Raw genomic sequence first — 14,301 nt, 5'->3', positions numbered from 1 at the left:
AATCGGAACAAGGACTTTCGGTTTTGCGTGTGAACGCTTGACATCTAAACCTCTGCTAGCAAGGTTGGATTTCCACGGTTGTCGTGAGAAGACATGATCAGTAAAGTTCAATGGCTTCGGCTGTGGGGAAGCTATTCACCGAAGCTAATGGAGAATTTTCTAGCAAAATTGTGTATTGATTGATGTTTAAGTTTTACACCACTGGAAGTAGAGAGCTCTCGCACGAGAACGAATTGCCTGTGTTCGAGTACCAGTTGCGGCGTTGAGAATGATAACAACCAAAGTGTTGTGAAACGTTAGGGAAATAAACGCTCGATCCGATTTCCTAGACATTTCTAATAAGCTCTAGAATTATCTACACGGTAACTTGAACACAAGAGAAAAAGCGCAAGGTGCTAAAAGGACTCTTCAATCCAAGGTTAGTTCATGTACAGAAAAACGAGGGTATTTATTAACACATGGCATCAGGCTTTTGGACGTTTCTGGGTCTATACTACATATAATAGCAGTACAGGTAAATATCTTATCAGAAACGTAACTCCTCCCTTTCCAATTGTTTCTGGAAAGCCTCTTTTCAACGCTGACTGGAGTGTTTCATTTCCAATTAATTATTTTGGAACTCCCTACTAGAACGAAATACCAGTCCAGTGCTTCCACGTGTTCAGTGGTTGTTTAACTTGGGTCAGCTCGTGATTTCAACAAATATTTTATTCAGTCAACTATAAATAGAACTTACTGTAAACGGCTCAGTTAAAACAAATTCAAACGGGAAATAAGGACATAAATAGGCAGCTGATAGGCCCGAAGCTACTGTACGTAGAAATAAAGTGATTAAATAACGCATATTGATTGGAGGTAATTCTCTGCTCGTGTAACCTTTAAGATAATCCATATATTCGGAAAAAAAAGTGAAAGGTCCAACAAATACACCATGAAAATAAAGCATGTATGCAAAAAATATAATCGGATCTGGAACCTTTTCAACAGCATGTAATTTATGACTTGTAGGGATATTCATCATGACAGAATGACTGTCCGACTCAATAGCAGTAGCAATTTGCTTTGATTTACGACGATTTGGCGCATGATAATGAATAGTGTTTGGGTTTAATTCCGAAGTCATTATCATTGGTGTTGTATCAAGTTCAGTGAATGTGTCCCGTCTGCGACAAGGTGGGCATTGTCCCACGGTTTCATCACGATTGATTATTTCATTGATGGGACAATTATTTTGTTGTTGTGATTTACAATAATATGGACCAGAGATTTTACGCGTTGATACACCATCGACAAGATTAAAAGCTAAACTAGATAAACGTTGAGTTTGTACCATTACTGGTCCAGAAATATCCAGTGTATATCCCCCATAATCATACTTCAATCGACAAACATGTACTAATGTAAGGTAAAATAACGACCAGATAGTCACTAGTACAGCCATAAAATGATTACTAGGTAGACACATCATGAATAGATAAGCAATACTTGATTGTATCAATAATACACGCAATTGATTACCAAAACAAAATGACAATAACAACAGACCAAATAAAGTTTCAAAAAGTGCACGAATTCGTGGGGAGTATTTCTGAGGTGATAACCGGCGTCGCATCAGTTGACCCAGACCGATACTAATCACTCCACTAACGACATAGTTAATTTGATCTAATGGAACATTCATAAATTTAGCGAGTGGGATAAAAATTTGTGAACTTTTGTAGAATCCACCACGAATCGGTTGACCATTTTCTAATGGGAGAACATCAAGACCCATGAAAACCTTATTGAAATTTGCCAATGAGGTGAATTTCATAACGGAGATTTATAGTTCTTGATTGGCTTTAATCACGCATAACAAAAGTGGAGATAATAACAATAATGTTGACGATGATGTTGGTAAATTAACGACTAGAACTTGAGATCAGAGAAAAGAGAAAAAAGCGAACCATTGCATAGATGAAGATAAAAACTAGTATCCAAGTGTTATAAAACAAGTAAACATAAGAAAAGTCTATACATCAAGGTAAACGAAATAGTAGAATTTAAGGTTGAATTTAAGTGTTACTAAAAGTCATATATCATTAAATAACTGACTTTATAATAGATAGGATCTCATTATCAAATACAAATTTAGTGATTCCGATGCATCATTAACTCATTGAAGATTGTGAAAAACTTTTAGTCTTTAATTGAAGTGAGATATCTAGAAGTGTTTACACACAGAACGTGCATAACTATTTTTTACCCAAAAAATTTCGTGGTAAATACAGCTTTAAATAGAGTAGAAAGACGATAATATTCAGCCAAAAATGGGTATTCGTATTAAATTTGGTTAAATAAATCCATTCAGCAGGTAGTTAGATATGAACCACGTTTGCAATGTGAAAGCTAATGACACCCGGTTGCCCAAACCGAATTAGGTGGAGGCTTAAGATCCAACCTCTTAACCATTAATTGCAGCTCAGTGGCGATATTAGAGATAGAAATAAAGATCAAAACTTCTAGTATCATATTCATGAAAAAGAATAGCTCACAACAGTTTCAAGAGAAGTACATCAGTTTAGTGAGTACGGTTAAGAATAATTGTTTTTTAAACACCTCAACTATCAGGTTTGTTAAGCTATGAGTTCCAAAATTTTTAGATGCAGCAAACTGAGAGACTTTCACTGATGGTACTTATAAGAAATAATGAATAATAATTAAGTCACCTCTCAAGTGTGTACTTACCAACTTGAATTTAGCATGTTTATATTGTCAAAGTTGGTTTCAAACTATAAACCCAGAGAGTGGTTGAAAACTAAAACCTAAATAATGTGCTGGATAGGCATTATGGGAGGTCAACTGAATAGAGGTAGTCACAGATTCTGGCAGTGAATGTGAAAAAAAAGACAAGATAAACCATCATAACTACAACTGTATGGTTAGTATAATATCATTTGGAAATCATGTTTATATGGTTCTTTCTATTGGAGCATATTTCCGTAAGAATAAAGTTTGAAGAAATTCATTTGCATCCATCCAACATATTTAGTCATAAATTCATGGAAAAATGATTAGTTTTTTAGTGTATAAATTTCAGCCTAATTCGATAATTTGTTATTTACTTTATCCAAAACTGAATTGAAAGGCTGACTAATAACGATTGATACCAGACGTCTGAATTATGCCACTTTCACGGAGAAAACATGCAGCGAATTGTTAAGCGCTTGAATTTTGGCTATGTAAATGATTTGTGATCGAGTTCGCACTTAGGATGAAACAATAAGTAGTACATACAGCTAATAGATATATAGTATCTTTAAATGTTGAATACAATAAAATGCTATCAATCGCTAATAATGGCCTCAGTAAAAATTATTCGAGATTATCGGAGACCGAAAAATGACAATAGTAATCGATAACAATGTATCCTGCTAGTTTGTTATATATGGAGATACTTTCCCTAACGCGAATTAACATAATGTTCAACACCATGTGCTGGATAACTCAAAACCAAGATACATTGGGACGGTCTTGCACACTGAACAAAATATTCATTCATTTCATTAGCTTGTTATTAAATGCTAACATTATTCACAGTATTCACATAGCCACTATGAATTTGGAGTCACTACGTTCAAGGGTAAAGAATATCGATGAAATTCTGTCAGTTATCACACCGAAAGAAATAAGATCTAATATAAATGAATTTTTCAAACTCAGAGAACAGTTTTATCATCAAAACTACGACAGATTAGAAAGTTCGAAAAAATGTTGAAACATGCGTCAAGCAGCAAAGTTAAACAAACTAGAGATAAATCGAACACAGTAGATATTAACAAAGTGTTAGTTAATTTATCTGATAGAATTCTCAACTCCCATGAAATTCCATTACTTAAAAAGGGTCTCAATTTCAATATAAATAGACCACAATTATCGCCTTTCAATATTATACCAGCAATTGAACCAGCATTGAATATACTTCCTAATGAAACAGCGAATGAATTGAGGAATAAGATAATGTCCGCGTTATTACGTCAAAAATCACAAAAATCTAATATGACTAAAAATGAGTTACATGCATTAAAGCAACTGAGAAATGATAAGACAATTATCATTACAAAAGCAGATAAAGGTAACACTACAGTCATTATGAACAAAATTGACTACGAGAGATAAGCCAAGGAACATCTACAAGAGGGACCGTATGAACTAATCAAAGATGCAAAATGCAGAACGACGCTCAATAAACTTAAGGCGGAAACAAGTAAAATCTTACATTCGTTAAAGGTCAAGCTCGGAACGCCATTATGGTTTATGCTAAATCCAAAAAGTTGTAACCCTTGTAGATTCTATGGACTCCCGAAGATTCATAAGGATAGTACTCCACTAAGACCAGTGGTCGATTTCACAAATTCACCGACTTACAACCTAGCGGAATACTTAGCTAGGATACTAAAACCGTATGAAAAACTGATTAATCATGGAATTAAAAACTCTATGGGATTTAAAAATATTATTGATACTATCGACATAGAAGAGGATGAAGTAATGGCAAGTTTTGATGTTTCTTCCTTATTTACTAACGTACCTATCAACAGGGCGTTGGATATTATTTATGCTTGTTTAGAATCTGATTTGGATTTAAATTTACGTTGCCCGTTAGATCCATCTGAGTTTATCAAATGTTTGGAACTATGTTTAAGATCCACCTTATTCATATTTCGAGGAGATCTATACAGACAAAAAGAAGGTATAGCTATTGGTTCACCAGTTTCTCCGATTGTTGCGAATTTATTCATGCATTCACTCGAAACTAGTGCAATCGCAAGAAGTGTTTGTCCACCAAAGGTCTGGCTACGGTATGTAGATGACATTTTTGTTATCATTAAACAGGACTATTTGAAAGAATTGTTTGCAAATGTGAACAACATTTCGGAACAGATTAATCTAACGAAGGAAATAGAGTCTGTTGACCACAAACTGGCATTTCTCAACTGTATGGTTGAGCGAAGACTTAATAATAGGAAGTTGAAAATAAATGTTTTCAGAAAATCAACACATTCAGAGAGATACTTAGATTTTGATTCGGCTCATGCTTTATGTGCGAAAGTCACGGTTGTTAAAAATTTAATTAACAGAAGTCTTAAGCTTGTTACAGATAAGGAAGACCAACAATATGAATTGAATAGGATTTTATCTACACTTAGGGATAACAACTACCCAAAAGAGTTTTTAAAGAAGATTGTTAGAAAGGAAAGAAAAGCTAAACTACAATGTGTACAGAAAGATTAGAAGTCCACTGTAGTCATACCATACCGTAGTGAAACATAGGAAGAAATCAAACGGATCTTAAACAAGCATGATATGAGTGTATTTTAGAACATGTGACACTATAAGATCGTCATTGGTGAAGGTTAAGGATATGTTACCAAAGGAAGAACATCAAAATATTGTCTATGAGATCAATTGTCATGATTGTAATGCGGCTTATATTGGAGAAACATCCAGACAATTGAAGGTAAGGTTGAAGGAACACAAACAATGTTTAAAAAATGTTCCCAAAACTTCGGTTGACTTAAGGAAACTTGAGAATAAGTCTGCAATAGCGTTACATGCGTTGGAAACGGGACACATGATTAATTTTGAAGGGGCCAAAATACTTCAGAAAGGATTTAACACTCATAAAGAAAGATTGACAGCAGAAGCGCTGTATATATGGGCGAATAAGAACAGCCTAAACAGAAAGGATGGTATTCAGCTAGCTACTATTCGGCAAATATTCATCAACAAGTAATTTGACCTCTTCTTTTATTCAACCTGTTTACTTCACATGAACCGTTATTATGACTGAAATCAATATGAGTTATGTTTAGCATTACAATTATGTACTTGATGATTCTCATTTTATTTGCAATTTCGACGATTCATTTTTGCACTTTTATTCTTATTTTTACTTCACATAGAAACATATCAACACTGAATATTATTCATTAATAACTCATCTTACACATACATACATACACACAATTTATGCAGTCTCCTTTTATTTTACATCGTTGAACTTTTCACTTGGTTCTCATTCAACTGATTCATATTATCAGAAGGGGTTTTGTGGAGATTTAGTATTTTTCCAGGTTTTCCATGGTGGTCTAGCTTCAATTGACTCATGCTTTCTACTATGATTCATATAATCCTGTTTACAATAACTTCGACATCCAAATATGATTGGATTAAAAAGTAGTAGAGATTTTGATATGATTGTTAAAAAACACTATATATTTCTTTGATGATTTTGATTATTTCCCTGAAGAAGTCCAGGCAAGTTAGCTGGACGAAACGTTGGAATTATTTATATTTCAATCGCTGAGACTATTTCAATTATAATTTTTTCACATATAATGAATTCTCTATACTCGGCGCCCAATTATTGTCAAACTATTCGTTCTAACCTTGACGAATATTCGTATAAGCTAACATTATTTGTTTTATTTTAGTATCTCTTTTTGAGTGTTGTATTCTCAGTATCATTTTAAAATGTGACGAACTGAACAGATATACTACTAATGGACGCCTGTTTATTTGCCTTAGGTTGTTCAAGGAGATTTGTTTTATCAGTGTAAACTATGGTTAGTATTAGAAGTGCTATAACGTTGTTTTCCTCGTCTACATGAATAGGGCGCCAATTTGCCTTAGACGAATATCTGCACTAGATTCCCTCCCAGTGTCTACTCTACAGGACTTCAACACAACTCAGATCAAGAGCGTGACTAGCCTGACCAGAACATAAGTATATTTCCACACCAAAAACCGACAATAACCACAATAATAATAAGGGTAGGAGAATATATCTCATCCAGAACCAATCAGACTATCTGCTAGTCTGACTAAGCAAACAAGCAATCATTATCATTCTCCCATGCACACCAGGAAGAAAACTTAATCTGATATGACTACTGGAAAACTGGTTATTTATTTATTTAAACACATAAATATTGGTACAAGGAAGCACCAGATACATATGCGCCATACAAATCTCATTCGATTTGTGCGAGGGCTGTGATACTGCTCAGGTGCCCAAACTGAAGCAGGTGGTTTTCTTAGGGGCCCACACCCGGAGCCTTTGACCGAAAGATCTGATCCACAAGGCAGTGGAGCATCGTGAGGAGATGCAGTCCCATGGTAACCGGTGATCGACGATTGATTCGTATGCCATTTGTTCCTTCAGGATACTGGAGCCCATGTGCACCATTGGTTTTGAATCAGGGTTTTCCAACTCCCCTAGGTGGACTCGCCTTGTCCACCAACCCGGTTAAAGCACCGGACATTCGCTTTCGCTTTTTTGTTTACGGAAAACTGGTTAAAAAGCTACTACCTTGACGTTTGATTATCATAACGACTTAATCGAGCTATGCTAAGTCGAATATTCACCTCTTGAGGTCTTATCAGGTTAGACAGATTGGCTGGAGATTGTGAAGACTGAAAGCACCAAACTTAGAGTTCGATGGTGAACTTGTACTGGTGAGTGTGTTAGGGGTACGATGACATAGCGAGGTGTTTCTTGTGAATAAGCCACTATCTCCAAAGATGTTGCTTTCCCACGGAAGTGGAGAAAGGAAAATTCAGCAATTAAAATAGCACATGGATTTCCGTTATCGGACAAAAGGTCTGAAAAGTATGGAGCCAATACATCCAAAACTACTCACGAAAGTCGTGAGGCGGCTGTTTCTCAGGCTTCAAATTCACGTCCTCAGGTCGATCAATCAACGAGGAATATGTTTCCACAGTCAGAGAAATCGGAGAGTGTAAACCACTCACGTAATTCGAACAGAACCCAATGCATTTCCAGTAATATCGGGACTCCGTAAACATAAGTGTTCTTCTTTAAGAGGCTAGCTAGTTGTAAAACGTTTGTTTATGATACATCGTCAAACTATCTAGGGCAGCGCTGGGTAGGTACCACCAAGTTTTTGAAAAAAAAGTATTGTTAAGTGATGGGGGAAAAATCGAAAAAGAGCATTCAAATATCATAACTATAACAATCACATCAGTCAACAATGATTCATAGACCACCGTCGTTTTCCATCTCTACCACATATTTTGTGCTAGAACACCATCATAAACTAGCAATGTTTCAAAAACATGAATATACGTCAGCAGTCTAAGTGTGTTTTAAAACTGTAAGGTATTACTAGATCTCACTGATGCTTTCCATACACGTCCGTCAATAAACAGGAGGATAATTAGCTTGTAGCATAATCATAGAAAACATTTCTACATGCATGACCAGAGAGATAAATAAAGATGGAAGTGTTAGATTTCTTTAGTTCCTACAGTGAAACTAAGCATCAATTCACACTGATCCTGAATGAAATTTTTCAACTTGGAGACACTTGATTTGTTCATTAGGTAGAAAACTGCACTGTTCGAGTGTTCTAGGTAGATTGTTCCTCAAAGATTGACAAAGAAAGTTATATCTAGTACCATATACAAACTGATCATGATTGAGATCATGAACCGATTGATATCAGACTACCACTGAAAACCTAGAAGCATTGGACGGCTGATTTGTCCTATTGTGGGACTCCTCAGCAGTGCGCATTCACGATGCCGCTAGCAGGATTCGAACGCAGAGTCTTCAGTCTCGCGTGAGAACGCCTAGCCTCTAGACCATTGGACCAGGATCCAATGGTGTTAATGTCTAACCTCAACCAATCCACGAAATTGCGCTACCACCTCCCATTGTAGTGAGGTAGATACCTGTCCCTACCTGACCAAACATTCATAGGTGAAATCATGCCATTGAATATACTGAGAGATGTATTTGTTGTCGGCAACACTCAAGCATCATTTTTACATTTGAGTGTAGTCGATACCATTTCTTCATGAATCAAAGGTTGTTCCTATAAACTTGAAATAGTTTGAACAAGTCGGCTAGGGCTAGGAAATTGACAATTAACAACGTAAGACGAATGTAGTTATATATATATATATATATATATATATATATATATATATATATATATATATATACACCTACTTAAGATCTGAATGATAAATGTAAACAACTAAATGATTAGCTGGAGGAGCAGACATTATGTCTGTAAAATATCTTCTTGGTAAAAAAAGGAATATGAACAATTTAATATGAGAAAGCAAATAAAATGCATATACGCATATCGGATTATTATGAAAAAAGTGGCAGTACATGAAATTGGTATGCATGGAATATTTTGTTAATGCACATTACAAAAGTGATTGTACAGTGAAAAGATATTTTCGCGATTGATCGAGTTCGTTCATCTAAGCGCTATATATCATTATGTTCCATTAAATGAAATTCTCTAACAGATTAGAGACGATCTTTGTAACAGGGGCGTTAGTTATATCTAAATGATTCACACCAATTCCAAATAGTGGCCTTTTTTCTTTCTTCTAGATCAATGTTTAACGATTAATAATAAACACAGTATAGTACATTGCACTCTCGTATCATCAAGCTTAAAAATTAAGTGTACCAAATGACAATTTCTATATACGTAACTTTGGTTAGTTTATGTAAAAATTGATAACCATTTATATAATCGACGCGTTAAACATTAGAAAAGATAAATTCACACGTATAATAAAATATCAGGCAAGCAACAGACAATTTGAACGAGATAAAAATGAAAAAGCAGTAAGTTAATATATATACGTAAATTCTGACTGTACAAAACTGATTAAAGTCTGTAACACTAAATAACAATTTAGTGTACACATTTTAAAACGATTTTTAACACAAAATAAACAATTTTTTATTTCCACATTCCTAACTGAATAGAAAAATAAGTCGTTTGTCTAAAGAGTTTCATGGAATTAAATGCCTAAGTGGATCGAAGTACTCGGATCACTTGAACATAAAGTTTGAGTATCTTTAAAATATCGCGATTTGACGGATGTTATTTGTTTTACCCAATCGTCAGCATGACCAGAAGGGTCTTCTAAATAATATGTTTTATTTGGAACATGGATAAAAAATAATTTGTTACTTCTCAATTCAACAGTTAACGAATCGGACCATCCAACTTCTCCTTTAAGTGTCATATTTTCAACATCGATATAAAAGAGATGGGGTCCTTCCGTTAGTAAAAACATCCGCTTTCTTGCGAATAATCCTCGACGCTTAAACAATATACCTTGTTTTAAAATTAAACGACCGCGAACGAAACGATTGAAAGGATTATGTTTTCCTTGTGCATTTAATAAACGAATACGATCATCTTCAGTTATTTGAGAGGGAGACAAACCGAGTTCACGCGACAAGTGATATTTCTCTGCTTCGTTAAAACCAACTGGCAGATTATCCCAACCCTCAGGAGCAATTGGTTCCAAGTTTGGAACTAGTAAAGGAGGTTCTTGGTACGGCAAGATATCCCATTTAATTTCAGAGAAAAACATATGTTGACGAACAGATATGGACCCACCACAGGAAGGACTACCAAGGCGTTCACTGGGACTAATTACAAGTAGTTTTTCCACTAAATCTTTTGCAATCGGATCAAAATTTGGGGCAAATGTATAAGATAAGCTTAAAATTTTCTGAAATGTTTCATATTCATGGACAGGACCACCTTTTCGGAACGGGGGGGATCCAGAAATCAACTGATAAATGATACATCCAAATGCCCAAAAATCCATTAGATAAGTAAGATCCTGAGAGCTTTCACTATTTGGAGTACTATCGCTTTGTCTAGAAATACGAGAAAGCATTTCAGGACTAACGTATTCTGGAGTTCCAGTAAAGCTAGGTGCTTTAATATTTGGAGAGTTTAGTATAACAGCTGATCCAAAATCGGCCAGCTTGATGTGCATTTTATCAGTTAATAAAACATTTTCTGGCTTCAGGTCTCGATGGACTATACTCATTGAATGTAAATAATCTAGGGCTGTAAGGATTTCTGCAGCATAGAAGCGAGTACAGTGAACACTCAAGGACGTAAAATAAGTAAGGTATGACAATAGTTCTCCACATCTTGCATATTCAAGAAGATAAAATAACCTAGTAGAGTCCTGGAACGTGCAATGTAAATGAATGATGAAAATATGATTTGTACGTTTAAGTACTTCTTTCTCCATCAGTACAGAATCCACAGCCTTGTAACGCCAAACACGCTGTTTATCAACGACCTTCATAGCGAATTCTGAACTTGTTGAAATTTCTTGGACAATATAAACAGTTGAGAAAGTACCTTGTCCAATCTCTTTACCAAATTTAAAATCAGATGGTTTGGGGATAGGTCGAGTTATTGAGTTAAGACTATCAGCTGACATGGCCCTACAAAAATTAAATACCTTAAGTATACGTAACAGGAGCAACCATGTAAGCTTGGTAAAAAACATATGAACTGCAATATAACACAGAAATATTTATATTTAAGAATTTACCGATCTGATTGATTTTTACTGGTGAACTAATAACTCAAGATAACTTTAAGTTTAAAGAGGATAAATGAACATGCTTCCAACTTGTCATTCCATAAGAGCCTGTCCGACTAGTGGTAAGAGGGAAACAACTTATTTAAGCGGTACGACTCTATGTGATCCACTAGGTGATAACATTTTTGGATAGTGAAACTTGTGAAGTTTAATATTGCAAGTTCTACAAGATAAATCAATAGTGGTTAAGGAATACGTAAAGTGATCAACGTCTTTTTTTAACCGAGCGCTCCCCAACACCCCGTTACGGACAAAGGTGAGGGAGCCTGCTTCTCATCCCGGAATGCTCTCATAAACATTTACAGACCATCAAGGAAATCCTACTCACTACCTTCGTTGTTTACGGAAATGAAGGCACAAAAAGCGAATGTTCGCTCCTTAAGCCAAGCTGAGGGATAGGGAGGGTGTTAGAACACCATGATTCCAACTAAACGGTTCATATGAACTCCAAGATCCTGAGATAACGAAAAGTCTATGGCCCCATTTTTTATCAGTGGATATAATAAGACGACATTCGCTTAAGTTTCTCTACTACCTTGTAGATGATGATTGCCCCCAAATGTCTAGGTATAGCCGAGAGTGGGGAGAGTCCACTCTCCCTATCCAAATGCTCTCACATGGTCACGCGTATATAGCCTCTGCCAGGGAAGTCCTACTCACTGCCTTCTCGGGGCAGATGTGTTGTTTACCAAATTGAGAGGACGAAAAGCGAATCTCTGGCGCTTTAACCGGGTTGGTGGACAAGGCGAGTCCACCTAGGGGAGTTGGAAAACCCTGATTCCAAACCAATGGTGCACATGGGCTCCAGTATCCTGAAGGAACAAATGGCGTATGAACCAATCGTTGGTCACCGGTTACCATGGGACTGCATCTCCTCACGATGCTCCACTGCCTTGTGGATCAGATCTTTCGGTCAAAGGCTCGGGGTGTGGCTCCCTAAGAAAACCACCTGCTTCAGTTTGGGCACCTGAGCAGTATTACAGCCCTCGCACAAATCGAATGAAATTTGTGCGGCGCATATATATCTGGTGCCCCTTTGTACCAATATTTATGTGTTTAAATAAACAAAATTGTAGACGAGACTTCTAGGTCAGGAAATCGAGGTATGACCCCATTAGAAAACCACCTGTATTATTCTCGTTCACTTATTTTCTTCTACTTTGATTGGACTCCTTTCTCACTCTATTTGTGTGAATGATCCTATTTTAGTGGTGAATATCATTAAATGAAGAGAATAGAATTAAACTTAAGCGTTGGAAACGAACTATTTTGATTTCCTTTCAGGTTTAAACATTATACTGAATAATAGAAAACTAGACCCAATAGTCAGGTCTTAAAGTATTGGAGAATAAGTGGTCTACAAGCTAACGTTCTCCAATCACCTATGACATATTTTTCTTACTTCTGGGTCCATATTCTGTATATGAGAATGCTATTTTGTTCTACCCGACCGTTGCTGCTATCTTGACATGGTGGTTGGGCTTGCCTACCGTGATGAACCAATCGAGCTATACTGGCAGGAATAATCGTTCCTCAAGGTCCTACCATGCCAGACAGGTCGGTTGATGAGCGATAAGACTAAAAGTAGCAAACCCAAGGTCCGAGGGTGAAATCGTACTGCTGACTACAGAGGTGTGGCAGCAGTAAGGTGTTTCCTTCAAACAACTAGCATAACAGCGATGCTGCCTTCTCACCTGGTTGGGGTCAGCATGATAACCGCGATCAGTGGCTAGAAACTTTGAGTGAACAGTTTAGAATCATTCACAATGGTACAGATGCATTTACTATTCATCTTCCTCTCCATCTTGAACCCCAATACTCTTCACTACAAACCTTTTCATTGTCTTTTTGAACCCTAATTTCAATACTTAATGTTTCTTATTATTATTGCTCCTACATTATTCCAATTTATTTTGATATTTATCAAATTAATCTTATTTTGTCGTGCTGATAAAGGGCAGCAACTTGGGCTAAAACATACCTGTGACGGGCTCAACGTTCATGATGACTAGACTACGAAATTCAAACGGAGAAACAACTCTTAACACTACTGAACGGTAGCGGTTAGTGACAAGTTCTTCACGACTTCTATTCACACATTCTGTAAGCAATAAGTAATTGGGCGATTTTTATAAGTGATACTCAGAACTGAACAATTGGGAAGTGGTTGTGTGAATAGTACAGCAATGAGGATCAAAACTGTTTTAAGAAACAATTTGGTAGACAGCCAACCCACATAAATCTAGGTCTCTGCACATGGCTTTGATACAAAACAAGCCATTTAAAAACAGCATTATATGAGGAAGGAATATGAGGTTGAGAGAAGATACTCATCGTACAAACAGCGTCACTGAATAACGGGAAAAGGTGGAGGAAACAAATTAACACAATGATTAGGAGTCAAATAATAATAATAATAATAATACGCCCAGTATTTATTGAATTAAAACAGTCACAATTACAGCCTAAATGTAGCAGGAAGGCTGGTCAAATAAAAATAACTGGTGGAGTAATACTGTGAGTAAATAGTTAGAATGAACGAACTGGCGAAATTCCCTGGTTATTTAGGAATCCAAACACTGATTGACGCGTCCGGGGCTGGAATTTCATTGAATCACTTAGGTAAGGTCCACTTGGAGAATATTCATATCAACAATTCGCAGTGAAACTGCCAAGACACGGACTATAGTATCAGTAAGTGTGACATGTTCTTGAATACTTAGTAGCCTAAACTTTTATTGCTTTCATCTCTTGTAGAAAATATTTCAGTCATTCAAAGTTGTTCAACAAGTCCCTTTTCCAAACTCAATCCGCCACAGATTGGAAGGATGGTACCGCTAGCTC

At 36.2% G+C, this 14,301-nt stretch overlaps 2 protein-coding genes across 2 annotated transcripts in view; both read right to left on the bottom strand.

Annotated features, from left to right (window-relative positions):
• Nucleotides 1–1,813, bottom strand: part of Smp_173790 (o-acyltransferase (membrane bound) domain containing protein, putative) — a gene marked incomplete at its 5' end in the record, with an annotated part of 8,173 nt that extends 6,360 nt beyond the window's left edge. Inside the window, 2 exons of the mRNA XM_018792479.1 lie at nt 737–1,039; nt 1,283–1,813. Coding sequence (XP_018644406.1) covers nt 737–1,039; nt 1,283–1,813 — 834 coding nt within the window. The remainder of the gene's footprint in view (nt 1–736; nt 1,040–1,282) is intronic.
• A 7,852-nt stretch (nt 1,814–9,665) lies between these two features.
• Smp_094250 (serine/threonine kinase) lies at nt 9,666–11,296 on the bottom strand. Its single transcript, XM_018792478.1, has one exon. The coding sequence runs from the start codon at nt 11,290–11,292 to the stop codon at nt 9,838–9,840; it is 1,455 nt and encodes a 484-aa protein (XP_018644405.1). The 5' UTR covers nt 11,293–11,296; the 3' UTR covers nt 9,666–9,837.
• Nucleotides 11,297–14,301: the final 3,005 nt, after the last annotated feature.

The sequence above is a fragment of the Schistosoma mansoni genome (genome assembly GCF_000237925.1).
Source record: "Schistosoma mansoni, WGS project CABG00000000 data, supercontig 0269, strain Puerto Rico, whole genome shotgun sequence".
In the NCBI taxonomy this organism is placed as follows: domain Eukaryota; kingdom Metazoa; phylum Platyhelminthes; class Trematoda; order Strigeidida; family Schistosomatidae; genus Schistosoma; species Schistosoma mansoni.
The sequence above is the reverse complement of the archived record's forward strand: the minus strand, read 5'-3'. Positions and strand labels throughout refer to the sequence as shown.

What these genes read in the sequence shown, in the direction of transcription:
- Smp_094250 (XM_018792478.1), bottom strand. Translation starts at nt 11,292, where the DNA reads ATGTCAGCTGATAGTCTTAACTCAATAACTCGACCTATCCCCAAACCA.